The 20191-nt window shown below is 62.8% G+C and overlaps 1 protein-coding gene across 8 annotated transcripts in view; it reads right to left on the bottom strand.

Annotated features, from left to right (window-relative positions):
- SARDH (sarcosine dehydrogenase) overlaps positions 1-20191 on the bottom strand; it is a 58614-nt gene that overhangs the window by 21308 nt on the left and 17115 nt on the right. For 4 of the 8 annotated variants that reach the window (XM_069579828.1, XM_069579829.1, XM_069579827.1 and 1 more), the window contains 8 exons: positions 16674-16760; positions 16286-16376; positions 12142-12283; positions 9477-9560; positions 7270-7383; positions 3183-3321; positions 1667-1780; positions 144-291 (listed from right to left, as the gene is read on the bottom strand). In XM_069579828.1, the coding sequence (XP_069435929.1) occupies positions 144-291; positions 1667-1780; positions 3183-3321; positions 7270-7383; positions 9477-9560; positions 12142-12283; positions 16286-16376; positions 16674-16760 (919 nt within the window). The remainder of the gene's footprint in view (positions 1-143; positions 292-1666; positions 1781-3182; positions 3322-7269; positions 7384-9476; positions 9561-12141; positions 12284-16285; positions 16377-16673; positions 16761-20191) is intronic. The other 4 variants (XM_069579833.1, XM_069579832.1, XM_069579831.1 and 1 more) reach the window with 1 other exon arrangement.

The following is a 20191-nucleotide window of genomic DNA, read 5'->3' as shown; positions in this document are numbered from 1 at the left end:
TCCTGGTTGGCCTCTTGGGGGTCGCGGGCACGTTCAGCTCACTGGCCACCACGTCCCATTCTAGACCAGTAAATGGTTCTGCCTCGGGTCCAGACAGAGGGACGAGGGGTACCCTGGCCCTCGAGTCCCCACCCTCTCCTCACCTGGCCGGGCCCTGGACGCTGACCAGGCCCAGGTCCTCGGAGCTGTCGATGAGCTGGCACCGGAACTTCCGGTCCTGCAGCACAGTCCTGATGTGGGACCAGTTGTGCTGGGCCGCGGCCCCGCTCACGGCCAGGTAGTAGCCGTCACCTGCAGGAGAAGCGCGGGGACTCAGAGTAGGGCTGCGGGGAGGCGGGAGGAGGCGGGACCGGGAGGGGCAGCCCAAGGCCTCTGTGGAGGAAACAAGCCCTCCTCCCTTGAACGTGAGCCGCCCAGGCCCAAATCGGGGGACCCTCCCGAAAGGGCTCTGGGTTCTCATCGCCTGCAGGACAAAATGCCAAGGGAGCATTTTCTGGGAGCGTCCGAGGCTTTCTCCCAATTCTCAAAGAGTCTGTGATCCAGGGAAGTGTAAGGGCCCCCAGCGCCGTCACCCCTCAGGAGATTCTGAGTCCCACCTCAGCCACCAGTGCTGGGTGACCGCGGACAAGCCTCTGTCCCTCTCTGAGACCGCACCCTCACCAGTTCCCATCTCTCTCCACGTTCCCATGTCCCCACCCCATTCCTGGGGTTCCCTGCGGTGGCCTTTCAGAGGCCGGAATTTCACAGCCACCACACCGCTGACCCTCCCCCAGAGGCTGGCACGCGTCACACCCTGAGGTTTCTGAAACGGAGACGAGGCTCAGAGAGGCCCCACGCGCGAGAAGACCGCCTGCAGCTAGCTCCGAGTCCACGGCCTGGGGAGCAGCCACTGAGCCAAACCGCCCCCGGGAACTGCTGAGCGGAGGGCAGCCCAGCTCCGCCCGGTGTCCTGAGAGCCACTGCCCCGGGCGGGTGACCCCAGACGGCCGTGCGGCCCTGGGTCCCTGTCGCTGCCCACTGTCTGTGGATCTCGGCCACCGCTCTCCCTCCCGGATGGGAGGGGCTGCCGCACGAGAGACCAGACGGCTCCCACGCCCACTGAGGGGTGACGTTATGGGCAGCAGACCCCGCTCAGGGAATCAGAGCCGTGCAGACAAGGGGCGCGGGCACTGAGCTCCCCGTCACCGGAGGCATGCAAGCAAAAGCGGGGCCCTGCACAGGGCCGTCCAGGCATCAGCTTGGGCCCAGAGCTGGAGATCTTCCAAGGACCTGCCCCCCCACCCCCAGACTGGGAGCTACGTGGGAACCAAGACAGCTGATTCAGCATAGATGCCGGAGTCAGGAAGGAGGTAACTTCTCCCTCCACGTGGGAGGCATGGCCGTATCCTTGGCTCACTTTGTTCTGGGCAGGCGAGCTGAGTACACCCACGCTGCGGCCGCCCTGAAACCCCGCAGGACAGGCAGGTTCAAAGGCATAACCACCAAGCACTCAGAGCTCAGCATCGCTGCCCGAACAAAGGCTGCATTCAGCCTAAAGCAAGACCTCTGATCTCCCAGGCCCTGACTGCAGCGGGCACACGCGGGATTGCAGAGCAGCCTCGGAAGCCCTTCCCGCCCGTCCTGCACTGGCCGCTGCCTCGCTGCTGGGCATCGGGGCACCTCTCACCTTCAAAGGCCGGGGCCAGCGGGGAGGCCTCGGGGCCGGGGGCCAGGCGGCTCACGGTCAGGTCACTCTCTGTGCCCCCGCGATGGTTCAGCATGCACGTGTACACCGTGGAGCCTGCGAGCAGGAGAAAGAGCCCAGAGAGGGGGAGCCACTCAGCAGGGCGGGCGGTCCCTCGGGGCTGGGTAACCTTGGCCAGATGCCCGGGGGGACCTTGACAGGCCCCTCAGCTTGGTGATGGCAGCGTGACTCGATGACCCGGAGAGGGACAGGCAGGCCACCGAGCACCGCCGTCCTCGGAGGAGGAAGGAGCAAGAAGACTTATTCATCTTGAAATGTGACTCCTCCCCCCCCCGCCTCACGCTGGGGCACTTTCGGGGCAGGGTTCACAGCTCATTCACTTTGGTGCTTGGGGGCCAAGCCTGGCACGGCAGAAGCTCCATGAGTGCTGAATACAAGAATCTGTGGATGGAAGATGGGTGCTTGGGTGGATGGGGGTGAATGGGGAGCGGGGAGCGGGTGGGGCAGGGATGGATGGGGGGAGGGGTGGGTGGGTAGAAAGGTGCTGGCAGGGTGAATGGGGGGAGGGGCACCAGGGCAGGTGGGCAGCAGGGGCATGGAATGAGGTGCGTGGGTGGTTCGGCCGGATGCATGGTGTAACGGTTGAGCTGTGTCTCCCCAAATGGTGTGATGAGGTCCTAACTCCCAGTCCCTCTGAAAAATGGACCTTATCTGGAAATAGGGTCTGTGCAGATGGGATCATGTTAAGAAGATCAGAGCTCAGGAGGGTTGACCTGATCTCACACGACTCGTGTCCTTAGAAGAAGCAAACGCAGGGTGACGGCCCTGTGACCTCGGAGGCAGAGGCTGCAGTGATGTAGCTGAAAGCAGTGGCCACAGCCGGGAGCCAGGAGATCCCGCGGTCTCTGGCCCTGACTTTGAACTAGCCCCAGACTCAAGGCAACACAGGAGGGTTGTTTAAAGCCATTCGGAGCGGTATTTCGGTGCAGTAGGGCTAGGACGTAAGGCAGTGGGGCCGGGAGAGTTTGGGGCGGGCAGATGGGCGGGGAAGATGCTGAGGGCACGTTTGATAAGAAACGGGGAAGTGAGGACCCCAAACACTGCCTGGGACACACTTACCCGAGGGGATTATTCATCCTTCATTTCGAATTCAAATGAAAGTGAGCATCCTGTGTTTTCATAATTCTAGAAACCCTATGGGGACAGCATTCCTGGTGGGGGAGTGGACAGGCTCCTCAGCCCCAGGAGACTGTTCTGAGGGCCTGCTGCCTCGAATCCCATCTGGAGCAACGTCAGAGGAGGGTAGTGGAGGACGCAGAGGAAGGTGGAGGGGGCTGGGCCTTGGGGCTTGGCGAGCAGGGCAGAGGAGTCTGGAAGCGGGGCCCAGGGCCAGGCTGGGGGCAGAGCCATGAGCTACGCAAGCCCAGAGCGGACAGGGTCAGCCTGTGCCTGGGGCCGCGCTGAGGCGGCAGAGGCAGGAGGCCCTCCCGGTCCGTACCTGGGGGCCGGCTGACGTCAGCGGAGAAGAGCCAGTCGGCAGCCTTCCCGGCGTCCGGGCCCACCAGGAAGAACTTCCCGAAGTAGGACATGTCGAACACAGCCGCGGCCCCTCTGCAGGCCAGACACTCCTTCTTGATCTGAAAAGTTCCAGAGTTGGGGTGCCGTGGGGGCTCCGGGACCCACCTCCCCAACAAAGACCCCGCAGCCCTGGGCTCCAAGACCCTCTCTTCCCCTCCAGCCAGAAACCCACGGGCACCCTCTCCTCAGGCGCAGGGATGCCCTGCGGTGCAGGAGGCCCGGGGGGAGCGGGGCCGCGAGAGGACACGCTCCAAACGGTGAAGGCCACGCAGAGCGTGTTCTCTGACCACATGGAGTCAAGTTAGAATCCGCAGCAGAAGGGAAATGTGGAAGTTCACAAACACGTGAAACTAGAAAACACACTTCTTAATAACCAGTGGCTCAGGTGAAAAGGTCACCAGGAGGATTAGAAGCCATTGGAGAGGAAAGAACACGAGAAAACAACGTCACGCCCATCGGGCGTCACACCTGCAAAGGCTCTCAAGTCGCCTCACACTCCCCTTGGAGAAACCAGAAAAGGGAAAGCAAGTTAAACCCAACGCAGGCAAAAGGAAGGAGATGACAAAGACTGGAAAGGAAATAAACAAAAATCTCAATAGGCAGAGAAAATCAGCAACATGGAAAACTGTGTGTTTTTTTAAAGTTCAGTGAAATTAGCAAATCGTTAAATGAAATTACCAAGAATCAGAACAGACTCCAAATGCAAAAATCAGGAAAGAAAGAAGGGTATCACTATCCAATTCATAGGAAAGAACTGTAAGGACTATTGTGAGCAACTGTCCACCAATAAATTAGACATGAAATGGAAACTCCCAGAAAGACACAAATCACTGAAGTTGGCTGAAGGGGAAAGAGTCTGAACAGGTCTATAACGAAAAGAGCCTTCTTTAGTCATTTAAACTCTCCACACGGAGAAGCCCAGGCCCGCATGGCTTCACTGGCGGATTTTACCAAACACTCAAAGAAGAATTAACACGAGTTCTTCACAAACTCTTCCCATGGGGCCAACATTACCCCAAAGCCAAAACCAAAGTCCTCATAAGAAAATCGGAGACCAACATCCTTCATGACTACAGACACAAAAAACCTCCGTGAAACACTAGCACACTAGATTCAACCACATAAAAAGGATTACGTGATCAAGTGGGATTATCCCAGAAATGGGAGGCTGGCTCACCATTCCCAAATCTATATAACGTACCATATTACTGGAACAAAGGACAAAAACCAAATGATCATCTCAATAGATGCAGAAAAAGTATTTGACAAAATACAACACTTATTCTTGATAAAAACTCCATATAAACTACAACTAAAAGGGAAATTCCTTGACCTGATAAAAGGCATCAGCAAAATCCCACTTAATGAGGAGAGACTGGATGTCCGCTGCTAAGATCGGGAACAAGAGACGGCTGTCCTCTCTGCCACTTCCACTCAACATCGTATTGGTAGAATTTTTCTGCTACCAATGATATCATTAAAGAAGTGAAAAGACAACTCACAGAAGGGAAAAAATAATTATAGATCATAAATCGGATAAGGGACTTGTATCCAGAATGTATAGAGAATTCTTATAACCCAATAAGAAGACAAACAACTCGATTTTAAAGTGAGCAAAATATCAAAATATAAATTTATCCAAAAAAGATAGAGAAATGGCTAAATAAGCACATAAAAAAGATGTTCAGCATCGTGGGTCGTTAGGGAAACGCAACTCCGATCATTGAGATACCACTTCACACCCACTACGATGGCTAGATCAGAATTGTGAGCGCCGATGAGGATGGAGAAATTAGAACCTTGTCCACCAAGGCTGGGGACCTAAAATGGTGCAGCCACTTTGGAAAACCCTTGGCAGGTCCCCAAAAATGTTGAGCATGGAGTCACCGCATGCCCCAGCAGTCCCGCTTCCTAGATACGAAAACTGAAAACATTTGTCCAAAAACCTGTACACACATTTGCAGAGCAGCAATATTCACGATGGCCCCAAAGTCCAGCTCGTGTCCAGCCACAGATGAATGGAAAAATAAAAAGGAGTGTACCCCTGTGATGGAATACTGTTCCGAAAAAGAAGTAACGAAACACTGATATGTCCTCAAACGTGGAGGCAACGCTGAAAACAAGCTCGGTGACAGGCCAGTCACAGAAGACCGCCACTGTGTGAGTGCCTGACGGGAAACATCCAGGTGTGATACATCTACAGAGACAGGACGTAGATCAGAGGCTTCTGGGAGGTGAGTTTGGGGTGAGAGACGGGCAGAGGCCGTGAGAGGGCCAGGAGCCCGCGCCTTCTCCCCCATCCCACGGTTCAGACGCCACTGCCCAGCGGTCTACAATGGGCCTTACAGCCAGCTGCCCCCTGAGGCCCAGGCGCGGGGCGGGGTCTGCTCAGGGTTACACAGGAGGAAATGGCCGAGCCTGGGTCTGTCCAGCAGTGCCCCGAACCCAAGAAGCCCCCAAGTGCATCCTCCCTACCATGTCTTCAGTGATTCCACCTGGACGGGAGAGGGCGTGGACGGCGAGTCTCTATACCAGGGAAACTGGCCAGCATGGGGCCAGCTCCCTGCCCTCCGCCCCAGGGCAGCTGGCCGCCACACAGCACCCCACTGACTCATCTCCTGAGCCCCAAAGGCGCTGTGCACCACTGTCCAGACCCCACCACCCTTTACGGCTCCCCCTCCACTGTCAGCGTCGGGGTGCCTTCGCTTAGGCTGCTGGGCTGCAGATCCAACCCCCAGACAACTTGCAGGCTGACTCTCGTCTGCCCGGGCTGGGGAAGCTGCCAAGGCTGAGAGCGCGCGTGCGTCTCCTGCTCCGGGATGTCAAGGCGCCTCTGCTGGGATGCAGCAGGAAGTGGAGCTGGCGCCCCGCCTGGCGCCCACATCCTCAAGGGCCTGAACACCCCGTGGGCCTTGGAAGCCGCCCTGCGGAGGTGCCAGACGGAGTCCCATTCACTCCCGGGAGAGGCGGCCCCCAGGGCCTCCTGAACTTCCAGAGGCACGTGCCTCCCCTCCTGTTTCAGAAGCCTCTTCCCCAACGCCTTCACTAGAGCAAGCTTGTGGGGGGGATGCATGGTTCCTTCCCTACAGGACCAGGTGCAAAGTCACACCTGGGCCACATTCTAAATATATCCAGAATTTGCAGGCAGCAATAGCAGAGCATGAAACCCAGCCCAGGGTGCTTCTGAGTGAAGGGCCTCACACGACTGCCGGGGGTCCCACGTCCAGGAGGCATCCCAGGCCGCCCCTCTCTGGGGATCCACCCCCCAGGCTGAGACCGTGGCCCCAGCCCAGTGTAGACACTGAGCGGGCCTTCACCCCCTCGTGTGGTTGGCCACGTGCTCACGGACACAGAGAGCACGCTCTCCTCTGTAACAGAACAGCTGGGTATCTCAGCGGGGACACTGGACTTGTCTTCTCTGTAGACGCTGGGAGAACCCCCAGCGTGATGCGGACCTGGAGGAGGCCTGGCCCCTAGGACCTCGTCACCTCCTCTCCCGCTGTACCAGGGAGCCGGGCTCGGAAGGGCCCAGGAGAAAGCGGGGCGCTTTCCGGAGAAAGCGGGGCGGCGAGCGGGCCCCAGCTGCGGCCTCCTCTGCTTGTCCCCTCGGGGCCCCGTCTTGGACCTCCTTGTCCTGCGTCTGCTCGGTCAGAACGGCAGACAGGAACCACGGCCCCAGACCCGGCAGGGGGCTCGCCACCCACAGTCACGCTTGGGGGCGGCTCCGAGGGGCTCCAAGAGATGAATCCCCGGCCCAAGACCACACAGCCTGAGCCGGGCCGGGCCGCCTCCTCCGGCCCTGACGCCCCCAGCAGGCCGCGCCACTGGCAAAGTCTCAGTACAGCCGGAGGGCCGAGGGAAGCATCACCAATTCCGCCTCAAACCTGAGTCAGCCCACAACGGGGTGAGGGTACAGGGAGCCGGCTGGGAGAGAGCTCCCCGGGCGCCTGCCCTGACTGGCCCTAAGTGCCGCCCAGCTTTCTGCCCCTTCGGGGTTGGGGGCCTACCACATCATGGTGCGGAGGGAAGCTGAAGCTGTACTCCTGGCCCAGCAGCCGGCCATAGGCGTGGTCCTCGTGCGCCCGATGCCCGTACGCCCCGCAGAAGTCGTAGGGGAGCACCTGCGGCAGGCGAGGGGGCGTCACAGCCCCGCCCTCCTCCCCGCACACGCCGCCTGGCCTGGAGCCGGCCCCGCGGAGACTGAGGCCCACAGGACAGACTGACCTTGGCCCTGCCCTCGCCAGGCCCCACCCCCATCACGGGGCAGTGCATTGCGGACGGGGCTGGCTGCCCCGCGGAGACTGAGGCCCACAGGACAGACTGACCTTGGCCCTGCCCTCGCCAGGCCCCACCCCCATCACGGGGCAGTGCATTGCGGACGGGGCTGGCTGCAGGCACGGCTCAGGCATGCCAGCAGCATGGCACAGGCGCCCCCTGGTCACCGCGGCAGTGGGAGGGCTGGGCCCCGAGACGGAGGAGAAATGGAGTGCGGGCAGGCAGAGAGGGGGAGACAGGGGGCTGAACAGCACACAGGGCGGGTTGACTGGGACCCCAGGGGCCAGCCCAGGGCTTCCGTCTCAGGGCCGAGGGGCTGGGACGAGGCCCAGGGGTCAGCGTGCTGAAGAAGAGAGAGACAGCGTCAGGGGTGGGGTGGCTGCTGCAAGGATTCCCCGATGCTGTCGCCACGGCGATCCAGGACGCGGTCCTGCTCAAAGGGCCTTGCACGTTCAGGAAGGGAGAGTCTCTGGACAGGTCGGGGAACCAAGGTGCAGAGAGGCTGCCGCCTGCCTCCAGTCCCCGCAGAGCCCTGACTGCCTGGCCTGAGGCGGGGCGGTGGGCCCTGGAGGCCGGTCCTCAGCGCCTCTTGCCTTGGCCTCTCCTGTGCTTGGCCAGCCACTCTCAGGGAGGCCCAGAACCTCACACCCCACTCCTAGTCCTGTTCCTGCTGATGGAGCCCCTCCTTCCCAACTCTTCGGCCACTCCTGGGAAAGTGTGAGCAAGCCCGGCACCTCTCACCCCGCACAGGGCCAGCCCCGGCCCGTCTCTTCTCACCAGTACGAGCTGAGGATGAGGTCCTGACTGAACTGGGCCTCTCTGTCCCTCCAAGCACCCCCTCACTCCCCACCCCCAGCTCCCGGCCTAGCCCTGGTCCAGGGAAGGCCTTTATAGGAGTCTCTGTAGGAATTCATCTCCCTGGCCTGCCAGGTGGCTCCCACTGGCCCCTGAGGCCCCTGCAGGAACAGCCCAGCCCGCTGCAGCCTGGCCAGGGAGCGGGGGGCGGGGGGGGGGTGGCTCCCGGTGGGAGGGGGCTGCAAAGCCCACCCATCTCAGAACCAAGGGTGTGTTCCTGATTCTGGCTCTGGTCTCCTCCCCTTGCCCACAGGTTCTGGGAAAGAGGGGCTTCCAGGCACCAGGCTGGAGGCAGGGAGGGGTTTGTGCAGGCCCCTCCTCTCTGCTGACCCCAGAGGCCATCAGGAACTTGCCTTGGGACATGGTTGCTATGGAGATGGGAGATAGGTCGCACTTGGAAGGTGGCTGCTGAAGTATAGCAACAGAAGGGGCTTTTCATTTGTACAAACCGGTGTCTACTCCTATCCCCCCGGGTGTATTAGAGCATCACACCGCCTGCCCCAGAGACCCAGGGCCTCACAGGCAGGATGGTTTCTATTCTTTCCTCTGTGAACCCAGTTCCCTGGGAGGAACTGGGTGGGAGGCGGGAGCCCCCAAGAGGGCACCCAGAGGCCAGAACACTGCGGAAACCCCAACTTATAAACTAGCACACGGAATGCATAATTTAGTGCTAAATCCTCCTACTCACATTAACAGTTGCAGCCGCCAAAAATATATGAGCAAAATTATGAGAAGATGCTCTAATTTCTCCCGTCAACGGGGGAATCTCGTGTGTGGCCTCCTCGCTGGGGAGCACCAGCTTTCCCGGGCCCCTAGCCCATCTGGGCGGTGGGAGGCCGGGCACTGTGGGCAGTGAGTGACGTCCGTGGCAGGGGCCCGAGGTCACAGGCAGACCGGGCAGACCGACAGGGGCTCGACTTCTCCAAAGGCCAGATGAGCCTCCCACCCCACGGCTCACCATGCTCCCGAGCGCCAATGACAGTGAGCGGTGCAGCCACTTCCGGTGGGGTGGACGCGGGGGTGGGCAGTGGGCGGCGGGGGGTGGGGGAGGGCAGGGCTGGGTGTGTGCTGGGGGCCTACTCACCGGAGCTGCGCCCTGGGCACTGAACCATCCCGGCCGCTCCCAGCCATGCCGCTCCTGGAACACGCAGCCTCGTGCAAGGAGCTCCTGGTGGTGGGGACAGTGAGCAGACTCAGGCCCGGTGGACCCCCAGAGCAGGGCAGGGGGGCTGGGACCCGCCACCTGACACCTCAGGGTGTAGACGACAAAGATGCTGGCATTCAGACCCGGGACCCGAGCCCAGGCTGAGTCCAACCCTGGGGCTCCCTCAGCGCCCGGCTGCCCACCCTAAGAGTCCCCGACCTGTAGAGCGAGCTTCTCTCGTGGACTGAACTGCACCCCAAACTCCTGTGTTGAAGCCTTATCCCCAGAGTGACTGTACTGGGGACAGAGCTGGTGAGGAGGGAATTCGGGGAAATGACGGCCCAAGGGCGGATTCCGGATCCTTATCAGGAAATGGGGAGCCGACACAGCCGGGAGACGGCCGTCCCGAAGCCAGGAAGAGGGCCCTCACCAGAGACCGGGCGGTGGGCACCTTTACCCCTGACCATCCAGCCCCCAGAACGGTGAGAAGTGCGCCCGAGCCCCCCAGCTGGTGGCGCCTGCTACGGGACAGCCGGGGACCCCATGATGCCACAGCTGGTGCCCACCCTGGAGATTGAAACCGGGCAACAGACAAGCTGTGCACACTAGCTCTGACGAACACGGGGTGGCAAGCGTGGCCCGCCCGCACGACGGGGTGCCAGCCTCCGAAAGGCAGGACATTCTGACACCTGTTACATCACAGATGAAGCCCAGGAGCAAGCTAAGGAGAAGGAGCCAGTCACCGAACGCCACACGGTGTATGATTCCATTTACATGAAGTGACTAGAAGGGGCCAGTCCCTAGAGACAGACAGGAAAGAACCAGTGCTCAGATGTAAAGAATCCGCCTGCAACGCAGGAGACCCGGCTTCGATCCCTGGGTGGGGAAGATCCCCAGGAGGAGGGCATGGCAGCCCACTCCAGGATTCTTGCCTGGAGAATCCCATGGACGGAGGAGCCTGGCGGTCTGCAGCCCACGGGGTCGCAGAGAGTCAGGCAGGACACAGTGACTGACACTTTCGCTCACTTCCACTTCTGCGAGGCGGGAAGGCGGGGGGACAGGCAGTTATTGCTTAACGGGGACAAGGTTTCCTCTTGCGGTGACGAGAACATTCTGGAAGTAGCTGGAGGTGATGGTCGCACAGCAGCGTGGAGGCCCTGAAGCCTCCTGAACTGAGCACTTTGGGTCCAAATGGCAAGTTGTATGTTACGCGCACTTTGCCACAATAAAAAATTACAGCAGACGCCATCAGTTATTACAGTGGCAGATCTCTTTGAAATAAATGCGGTTGGGGGGGAAGAAAAGAATCTCCACTCTTGGGTTTGGAAGGTCCTGAGGCCGGGGCCCAGCCACGTCCAGAGCCCAGGACGGATGGACCTCAGAAGCTGAGTCCGGCAGGACTTACAAGTGCCAGCCAGAACCAATGGGCACCCGAGGCCCAGACGGCCTGTGTCTCCCCCTCCCTGTGGGCCACCAGCCTCAAGGGGGAGAATGCACGTGGCCACATGCCAGCTGGTGACACCCGGATATGTCTCCCCGGGTGTCCGAGGGGCTGGGAACCGAGGACACAAAACCTGCTCCCCTCCAGTGAGAATGGGGCTGCCTCCGCCTGAGACAAGTCGCCTCCCCAACACACACGTCAGCCGTCAGCGGCTGGGAGGCGGCACGAGGGGGCTGCTGAGGAGGAAGCCGAGGCCTGCGTGAGTGCAGATGCCTCCCCGGGGACACGACTGTGCGCCCACCAAGTCCCCTCCGGCACAACTGTACACGCCTGGGCAACTTGTCTGTGCCCGGCTCCTTCCATACCAGGCTCATGGAGCAGCCCTGTGTCTTTGGGAAGCAGCTGAGCTATGCAGACAGTGCGGGTCATGAAAGCCCGGGGTCAGGCAGGGGGAACCTGAACCCACGGGGGTCCCAAGATTCCCCCTGGGCCCTCCAGGCCAGGCCGGAGAGCGGGACAGCCCAGGAACCTCTGCTGACTCTGTCCTGGTGGGGTAGCGGGGAGCGTGCATGGATGCCAGCTGCCTCCGGGGCCCAGGGACTGGTCTCAGAGGAAGGAGGCTCTATCTTCTATAAACGTGACCTGCTCACTGAGCCTGCCACCTGCCTCCCGCTCCACCCATCCAGGGGATGGGCATTCCCTGAGCATCTATCCAGAGTCAGGCTCTGTACCCAGAGACAGGCCCACGCCCCGCTGGCTGGGTCCTCGCAGGGTGGCAAGCAAAGCGTGCAGCCCCAGACGGGGGCAAGGAAGTGGGGAATGGAGATGGGACGGGAGCGATAGGAGCAGGGAGATGGAGCCTGGGTTGCTGGGGACCTGGCAGAGTGCCGAGGGGCAGGTCCCAGGAAAGGGCACCGGACGATGGGTTTCATCGTATAAGTAGAAGTTTTCCAGAAGGAACGATGGCCCAAGCAGGCTGCTGCCTGGCTCGGCCTCCTGACCTGTGACTGCACACATCTGCCCCCCACGGCTCCTCTGCCTGCTCCAAGCGCGTCACCTCACGTGCCCTGCAGCAGGGGGCCGTGTGCACACTGTCACCCCACACCCGGGACTCCCCGAGAGCACCGCAGCCAGCGCAGAGCAGGCACCATGGAGCTGGGGTACCTCGTGCAGGGGGCCTGTCCGCATGTTGCGTCCGGCCAGTGGCTCGTCGTGGGGGAAGACGACGGAGTAGTTCTTGGCGTAGGCCTCGTGGCTGCGCTCCCGGATCCAGCGGCTGTGGTCTGTGAGCGAGCGGTGGAAGCGCCTGTGGTGGACGCAGAGAGGCGTGTCACCGCCCGGGGACCCTCGTCCTCTCCAAGAGTCCTCCCCCCGGTCCTCGGGCACCCCCAAGCCTTGGGGAGCTCAGCCTCCTTGCCTGCAGCCTCCACAGCCATCAGGCACAGGGACCACGGGCGCAGGGCCTCAGGCTGGGGTCATGCTGGGGGTGAGCCGTGCCCCTCATCCTACCGGGGAGCAGCCCAGAAGCCCGGACCTTCTGGTGGAAGCTTACATTGGGGTCTTCAGAGTCTGGTCAACAGGTGTGACGGAGCGCCCCTTTCTCCATGGGGCCCCCTTGGCGGAAACAAGGGTGAAGATGAGACCCCCCCCCCCAAGAGGCACGGAGGCTTGTCCGGGGACCCTAGCTGTGTCTGAGGACCCCGCACCTAGGGACGCTGTGACCAGGATCCCCGCAGGCTTGTCCCTGGCTGCAGGGGGGCAACAGGTACAGCCATGTCACCCCCAGGGGTGTCCAGCTCCACCTACGGGCCCTTTGCCGTTTCCCACCGAGCTCAGAGGTGCCTCCCCCAGGGCTCAGGTGCCTCCCCAGCCTGCTCATGGGCACGATGGCTGGGCCACCCGACGGGCCTTCTGCCTGGCCTCCTCGGACCGCAGGGCCGCCCGAGCCAGACTGGGCACAGCCGCTGGGCTGCCTGCCTCACTGGGCCCCGCTGGGCTGCCTGCCCTGCTGCCCTCTCCGGGCACAGCCCACCCCTTAGCCGCCCAACTCAACACCCCCCCAGCCCCCAGCTTCCCCCCCACCTGCGGGCATCTCGCTTGCCCTCCAGGACCACCGCCCCCCCCCCCCCCCGGCTGCGTCCCCACCACACTGCTGTCCTCAGGGACCCCGCCCGGGCCTCGTTGCACCTGCCTGGCTCTCGGTTCGCACACGGTTCTGCTCTGCGTGGTGCCCCAATCTGGGCGGGGCAGCGGGACCACACTCGTGAGGGTTCTGATGCCAGCTCCATTCACAGTGGCTGCTACCACGTAAGGGGCTCCCTCCCAGGGCGGGGCTGGGTGCCAGCTGCGAGAACCCCGGGGCTGGTCCTCAGAGCGGCCTTACACGTGTGGCTGCTGGTTTGGCTCCTTGCACGGGACAGGAGACCCAGCTGCATTGAGCATGGTCAGCATGAAGGCGGCTCATGGATGGGGGTCTGTGGGGGGGCCCAGGCGTGGCCGGGACCCAGGTGGGGATGGGCTGGGTGGTCCCAGAACAGCCGGATCCTGCCCATCTGGACCAGCCCCGCCGGCCTTCTGCCCACACCTGTGCACGCCAGTGGGTGTCAGGAGCGGGCACTCTGCTGAGCCAGAGCACCAGCAGGGGTCAGCAGGACAAGGGCCCCTCCCCGGGGCCCGCACAGACCAGGCTGCCGTTTCCCACCTGCATACAGGCAGGCAGAGGGGCCTGCAGCCGGGCGCCAGCTCCAGCTGCCCTCCCGACATAAAAGGAGCAACCCCTCCCTTCCTGGCTGCCAGGACCCCAGCGATGTTCCCAGAACCAACGGCCCCGCCTAGGCCAGGCCCCAGGGCGGGGACGTGGGAGGGGGCGGGGGGTGGACACATCCCTACCGTGAACCTAAAACGCCTCCGCTGGGAGAGGGGACCCTCGTCCCCATTTCACGGATGGGGAGACCCAGGTCAGAGAGGGGAACTGGCCGAGGGCCGCACAGCTAACGAGGTGGGGCTGGGGTGGCTGAGAACCTGCCTGGGTTTCCAGCGGGGCTGTCACCGCCCCCCGTGAGGCCACCAGGTGGGTGTCCGCCCTGGGAGCCTCCCCCACAGGTGACCCCCAGTCACCTCCATGCCTGAGCCTGCCCTCCATGTGTAACAGGAGGAGGTGACACAGGCCGGGGCTTGGCTCCGACCCCCTGCGTGTCTGAGGACAGGGACCAGCGCAGCCCCCAGCTCCCCGCACAGCGCCCTCTTTCCCTGTCCCGCTGCCCTTGCGGCCTGTCTCCACCCCCGCTGGGCCGGGGAGGCAGAGCCACTCATTAGTGCCGAGAGGCCCCAGGCGCCATGCCAGCAGCTGGCCTGGGGGTGGTGGCCGGCCAGTGTGTGCGTGGGGACAGGCCGTGGTGCTGGGTGGGCACCAAGTCCCACGTCAGGGACCGCTCGGGTCGGACATCCTCAGCTGGTCCTCTCCTGGGGCACACTGCCTGGGCCAGGAGAGTGGGCGGACCAGACTCCAGCCCCCAACCCCCGAGATTGCACTCCGACCGACCTGTGACCCAAGGCCCCAGCTGGCCAGGGCAGAGGCGGCGGCTCTGTGCACACCCACGAAGGGGCCCCCAAGATGCTCCCACTGATGCCTTGCTTGTGAGAGAAGGCAGGGAGGGAGGGAGGCCCAGAGCCCCTGCGTGGGGAGGGCACATCTGCCAGCCCGGGAGGCGGGGGGCTGTTTGTGAGGCCCAGGCTGCACCCTGGTCCATCAGATCCCAGGGCGGAGGCCTCACCCCTGAGGGAGGGGAGACGGCAGACAGCCTGCAGGCCTGGAGCTGGGCGGCTGTGGCTCCAGCATTGGGTGACTTCAGGCGAGTCACTTCCCGTGAGGGCTCCTCTGCCCTGCTGTCTATAGCAGGAGGGGCTGGGACTGGCCCATCCCTGAGGCTCTGGGCAGCTTTATCATCTCTGGAATATTCCTCTCTTGGGAGAGCACGTGGGCACAGCCCCAGACTGTCTCGGAGGCAGCAGACCGTGCTGTGCCAGGCACCACGGGAGGGGTGGTCGCAGGGAGGGGATCTCAGAGTATGCCTGCCTGTCTGTGTGTGGGGCAGACACATCCCCGCGGACACAAAGTCCCCATCAGGCCAGGACAGGGCGAGGTAAGCAGAGGAACCGGGGCATGCAGATCTGAACCAGCGTGATCTCCAGCACCCCCACCTCCAGCCCTGCCAGTTGGGGTCTCTCCAGGGAGCCCGTCTGCCCAGAGCCGTCACAGCGCCATGGGCTGGACCCCCACAGAAGCCTCTCCAAGCCGCTGTCTCCTCTGCCACCCGCAGTGCTCGGCCTGCGGAACTGCCACCTGGGGACCAGAAGCCCGGCCCCACCGACCCTGCCTGGGGGCGTCACTGCTCCAGCTCACAGAGGGCGGTGGGCAGCTCCGACAGCAGCCCCCACACCCGCACTGGCCTCCGCTCAGCTTTGAGCAGTGTTTCATGCACAGACCTGATGCTGAGCATTCCGCCTACTCAGACCCGCTCCCTGCTCCCAGCGACATCTGCAGCAAGCACCTCACACCCCCGGTTACAGAGGGACGGGCTTGCACGGGGTCCGCTTTATTCCAGTTGCCCTGTGAGTGAAGCGTGCGGCCAGCGTCTCACTCAGGGCTGCCTGCCTCCCAGACGTGCCCGCATCCCAGCAGTGACCACCCCGGCTCAGCCCCATCCCCGGGCTCAGCCCCACCCCCGGGCTCAGCCCATCCCTGGAAACTGTAGAGGGCGGTGGATTTGCCAAACCCAGGCACCCTGCAGCAGCGCCCCCACCCCAAGCTGGCTTCTTCCTTCTTTGCTTACTGCCACCTCTTCCAAGAAGCCCTCTGGATTTCAGGGAAGGCTCCTTTCTAAAGAGCCCAGGATATTTACCCCACCTCACCCCATCCTAGCAGCTTCCCTTGTAGCTTAATCAGTAAAGAATCTGCCTGCAATGCAGGAGACCCAGGTTCGATCCCTGGGTCGGGAAGATCCCCTGGAGAAGGAAATGGCCACCCGCTCCAGTATTCCTGCCTGGAGAATCCCATGGACAGAGGAGCCTGGAGGGCTACAGTCCACGGGGTCACAAGAGTTGGACACAGCTTAGTGAGTAAACCATCGCCACCGCTGCCCCACTCTAGGGCAGCCACCGCCCCCCACAGCTTAGTGAGTAAACCATCACCACCGCTGTCCCATTCTAGGGCAGCCACCGCCCGCCACAGCTTAGTGAGTAAACCATCGCCACCGCTGCCCCACTCCAGGGCAGCCACCGCCCGCCCACGGGCCCCGGGGGCGCCTGCCTGATATCGTAGCCATGCATGTCCTTCTCTGGGCGCCCGTGGACGATCCAGTAAGCCAGCTGCTGCCCGCAGCCACCGCCCAGCATCATTCCTGGCAGAAGCAGAGGGCCGCGGGTCTGCAATCCGCCCCCAGGGCCCTGCACCCCACCTCCGTGCCCCTCCCACCTCTGTGGGCAGCATCAGCCCCTACGCCCCGGAGCTCACCCCTGGGGTGCCACGTGCCTCCTCCTGGCAGGCCTGTCCCGTCTCCACCCCTGTCCCCGCCACAGCCCTCCTAGGCCCACCCCCACCCCAGGAAGGGGCGGCTCTGAGAACTGGAGGAGAGCCCAGCGGGGCCCCTCACTCCCAGGATGGCAGGAGTCAGGGAGGCCCCACTGCCCGCACTCACCTGCGCTGTTGAAGCCGCAGCCCAGGAAGAACCCGCGGAGCTCGGGCGCCTCCCCCATCAGGGGCTTGTGGTCCGGGGTGAATGACTCTGAAAGGGAGGCGGGAGCCTGAGGGTCCCTCCCAGCCACAAGCTCCTGGGTGGGGTCTCCCAAGAGGGCAATAACTGAGGCAGGGGTGGGCAGCTCAAGGCCGCTTCCTCCCTGATCGCTCCCGCTACGTTCCGCTGAGGTCCTCAGCACTGATGACCTGAACTGGGCTCTGCCTCGTCGGGCCCTGGTGTGTCTCGTGACTTTCTGCTGGTGGGGGGCTTCTCCGAGTCCCCGGCACAGCACGTGGCTTCCCGTCACCGTGCCACCTTCCCGCTGTGTCACTGCCGGGCGTTCCTGCCCGTTGGACCATGGGCAGCTCAAGGGCAGGTTTGCTCACTGCCGTATCTCAAGGCACAGGGTCCAGCAAACAGTCGGGGCTTGATACATGCTCATTCAGTGAATGAAGGGTTGTAAGTTCTTCAGGAGAGGGGACCAAGCCTCTGGCTTCTGTCTGCCACCAGCGTGCTGGGGACAGAGGCTAGGACGGGTGGAGAGGAACGCTCGAGCATGATTAAAAGGGGCTTCCCTGGCGGCTGAGACGGTAAAGAATCCACCTGCAACGCGGGAGGCCCAGGTTCAGTCCTTGGGCTGGGAAGATCTCCTGGAGAAGGGAGTGATGACCCACTGCAGTATTCTTGCTGCTGCCCACTCTGGTATGGTGATAAAGAGCTGCACTTGGCAGCCACAGTCCTGGGTTCGTACCCTGCTTTACTGGTTCCTGGCTGTGTGACCTTGGCTCTGAGAGCCTTGGACCCTCATCTGTGACAGGGATCACGGTCCCGATGACCGCGGACTTCACAGGGCTGTGAGTTACTCGGTCACAAATATTTGCAGCCCACCCGCCTGTGCCCAGAACTCGGCCGTGGCAGGCGACTGAACAAGCCCCAACCCTCGGGGAGCTGCCAGGAGAATGAGAGGGACAGAGAGCCAAAGCGTGAGGAAGCAAAAAAGAGGGTGTCTGAGGGAAAAAAGCGCTACATGATAAGGGGTCTGGAGCGACTGGAGGGCGGGCCGCTCCTGACCACCGTGCCGGCGCCATCAGAGCCCGGGTCACAGAGGAGGATGCCGCCCGGCCGGTCAGGGCCCCGGGCTCCCCGCGGGGTCCTAAGCTCCGTGTGAGCTGGTCACAAGCGCTGTCCTCCTCCCTGCCGGTGACCAGCCGAGCCTGGTCTCTGACCCTCAGCATCTGAGCTGGAGGAGGCCGCCAGCCCCGGGGAACCTGGGAATGCTTCCAAACAGCCGCAGGGCGGGGTGGAAGAGGCAGGGCGGAGCGAAGGGCAGGGCCCCCGGTGAGGGCCTTGGAGGCCACAGTGAGCCTGGCAGGCCTCCAGTGGGGGCGTCAGGGGGGCCCTGGGTCCTATCCGGGGGCCTGTGTGAAGGTCAGGCTGCAAGAGGCAAGTGGAGGAGGCCAGGAGGGTGTCTGGTGAGGCCGGGGCGGCTCCCGAGATGGTTGTGTTTGGGGATGACCTGATGAGCATTCCGGGAGTGCTGGAAATGTTTCCAGAATGTTCTGAACAGTCTTCACAGAAAGCTAGCAGGAGGGAAGTTTGGGGGTCAAGGGTCACCTGGATGTTTAACAAATGACTCAAGAGGATGCCGGATGCCCGGCACAGGGGCCCCCAAACTTGCCTCTGATCTCCCGACCTTAGAACGAGAGGCCTGCGGGCCTCCCGCTTCCTGAAGTCAAGGGTCCTGGGACTTCCCTCTTCTGTCCCAGAGGCCAAGGGCCGTTGACCGGCCAGCAGAAAGGCCTGTGTCCCCAGAGAACCTTCCTCACGCTGGGAAACCAGCCTCCAGAGGTCCTGACAGGCACATTCTCCCAGTGTGGCTTCTCAGGTCGATGACCCGCAGTCCCGTTAGAGCCAGGATGCTCCCTGGGATTGTCTCGGGCCTGGCAATACTCTTGCCTGGAAAATTCCATGGATGGAGGAACCTCATGGGCTACAGTCCATGGGGTCACAAAGAGTCGGACCCGACTGAGCAACTTCGCTTTCGCCTTGGCTTTCTCCCTGCCAGCCCCACCAGGCCCGGGAAGCCCTGGGGCTGTGAGTCCTCGGCCTGAGCCCCACATCCTGTGCCCCGAACCCCCTGGGCTGGCCAGGGGGACCCCAGCTACCTCTTCTGGGAAAGCTGCCCACTCACCTTTGCTCCTTCATGAGCCGAACAAATTGAAGCAGCCACGGCTGGCGGCTGTCTGGACCCCGTGTGCTCGGAGCCCAGGAGGGCCGGGCACCCTGGCAGGCCGCAGGCTGGGTGCCGGGACCCCTCCCCTCCCTCCCCTGGCCTGGCCTGCCCCTCCCTCCTTGCTCAGCCCGCAGGGACGACTTTGCCCGCAGGCCTGCAGCTCACATGTGGCCTCCCCTCCTCACTCGGCCTGCCACCCATTTCACAGACGAGAACACCAAGGCTCAAGGAACGCAGAGCTTCAGACCCAGAGTTTCCTCTCTGGGCAACTGTCTTTCTGGCCCTCTCTCCACCGCTAGGTGGGCACACGCTCCCCGCTTCTTGCCTTTGCTGAGGATTAAGGGGCCCCTCCGTGCAGGAAGGAAGGGCACACCGCCGTGATTCTGCTGGAGCCAGGATGGGGCGGCATGTCTGTGCCTGCAGGCCCGCTCCCCGACCCAGAACCCTGGCCCCAAAGCCTCACATGGCACCCTCTGGATGGCCCATCCTGTACCCACCAGCTTTGAGAGCCTGCCTCTGGCCCAGACAAGGCGCCAGTGATATCTCAGAGGCCATCGCGAGCCCTGGCCTGAGAGGTCTGGGCCTCAGGGCTGGCTTGGGCCCCTCTTCTGTCCAGAGGCCACCCTCTCTCTGCCAGGACCACAGGCCGGCCACCTCATCCCCCACCCCCGCCTCCACGCCCTCACCCTGGAACACACCTTCTCCCCTGCACAGAGCCCACCGCCTTGGGTTCCCACCACAGAGGCTCCATCTAGCCTCCAACACAGGAGCTCCCTACCAGCCTACTGGGCTCCAGGCACTCAGGTCTCAGAAGGAGCTGAGTGGACACCGTGGAGCCGCTTCACACCACGGCCCGCCTCTGGGGCCCTGGGCTCGGATCTTACTCTGGAATCTTCTCCGTTTGCACACAGCCTTTGAGACTCAGCTCAGATGGCTCGCTCGGCGTGCGTGGGTCTCCCCCCACCCTGGGGTCCCTGAACTCCCTGTGCCACCCTCGGATGACCCTGCCCCAGGCCCAGTCACGGAGCGGTCCCCTCTCCCCGCTGCATTCTGAGTGACCCTCGTCACAACACTTTGAACGTCTGCGGTGTAGCCTGGCTGGCTGGCCCTCCCACAGCAAGTGAGTGGTCTTGGCCCCAGTCTGCCCTGGCCTGGGGTCTGACCCGGCCGCCCAGCGGGCAGGGTCGGGGCCTGCACCCTGCACACCCGAGACGGGCACTCAGAAGCTGAGCCGCTTGGTTCACGC

This window comes from Ovis canadensis, chromosome 3, assembly GCF_042477335.2.
Source record: "Ovis canadensis isolate MfBH-ARS-UI-01 breed Bighorn chromosome 3, ARS-UI_OviCan_v2, whole genome shotgun sequence".
NCBI lineage: Eukaryota > Metazoa > Chordata > Mammalia > Artiodactyla > Bovidae > Ovis > Ovis canadensis.
Note: the sequence above shows the minus strand (reverse complement) of the source record. Positions and strands in the feature narration are given on the sequence as shown.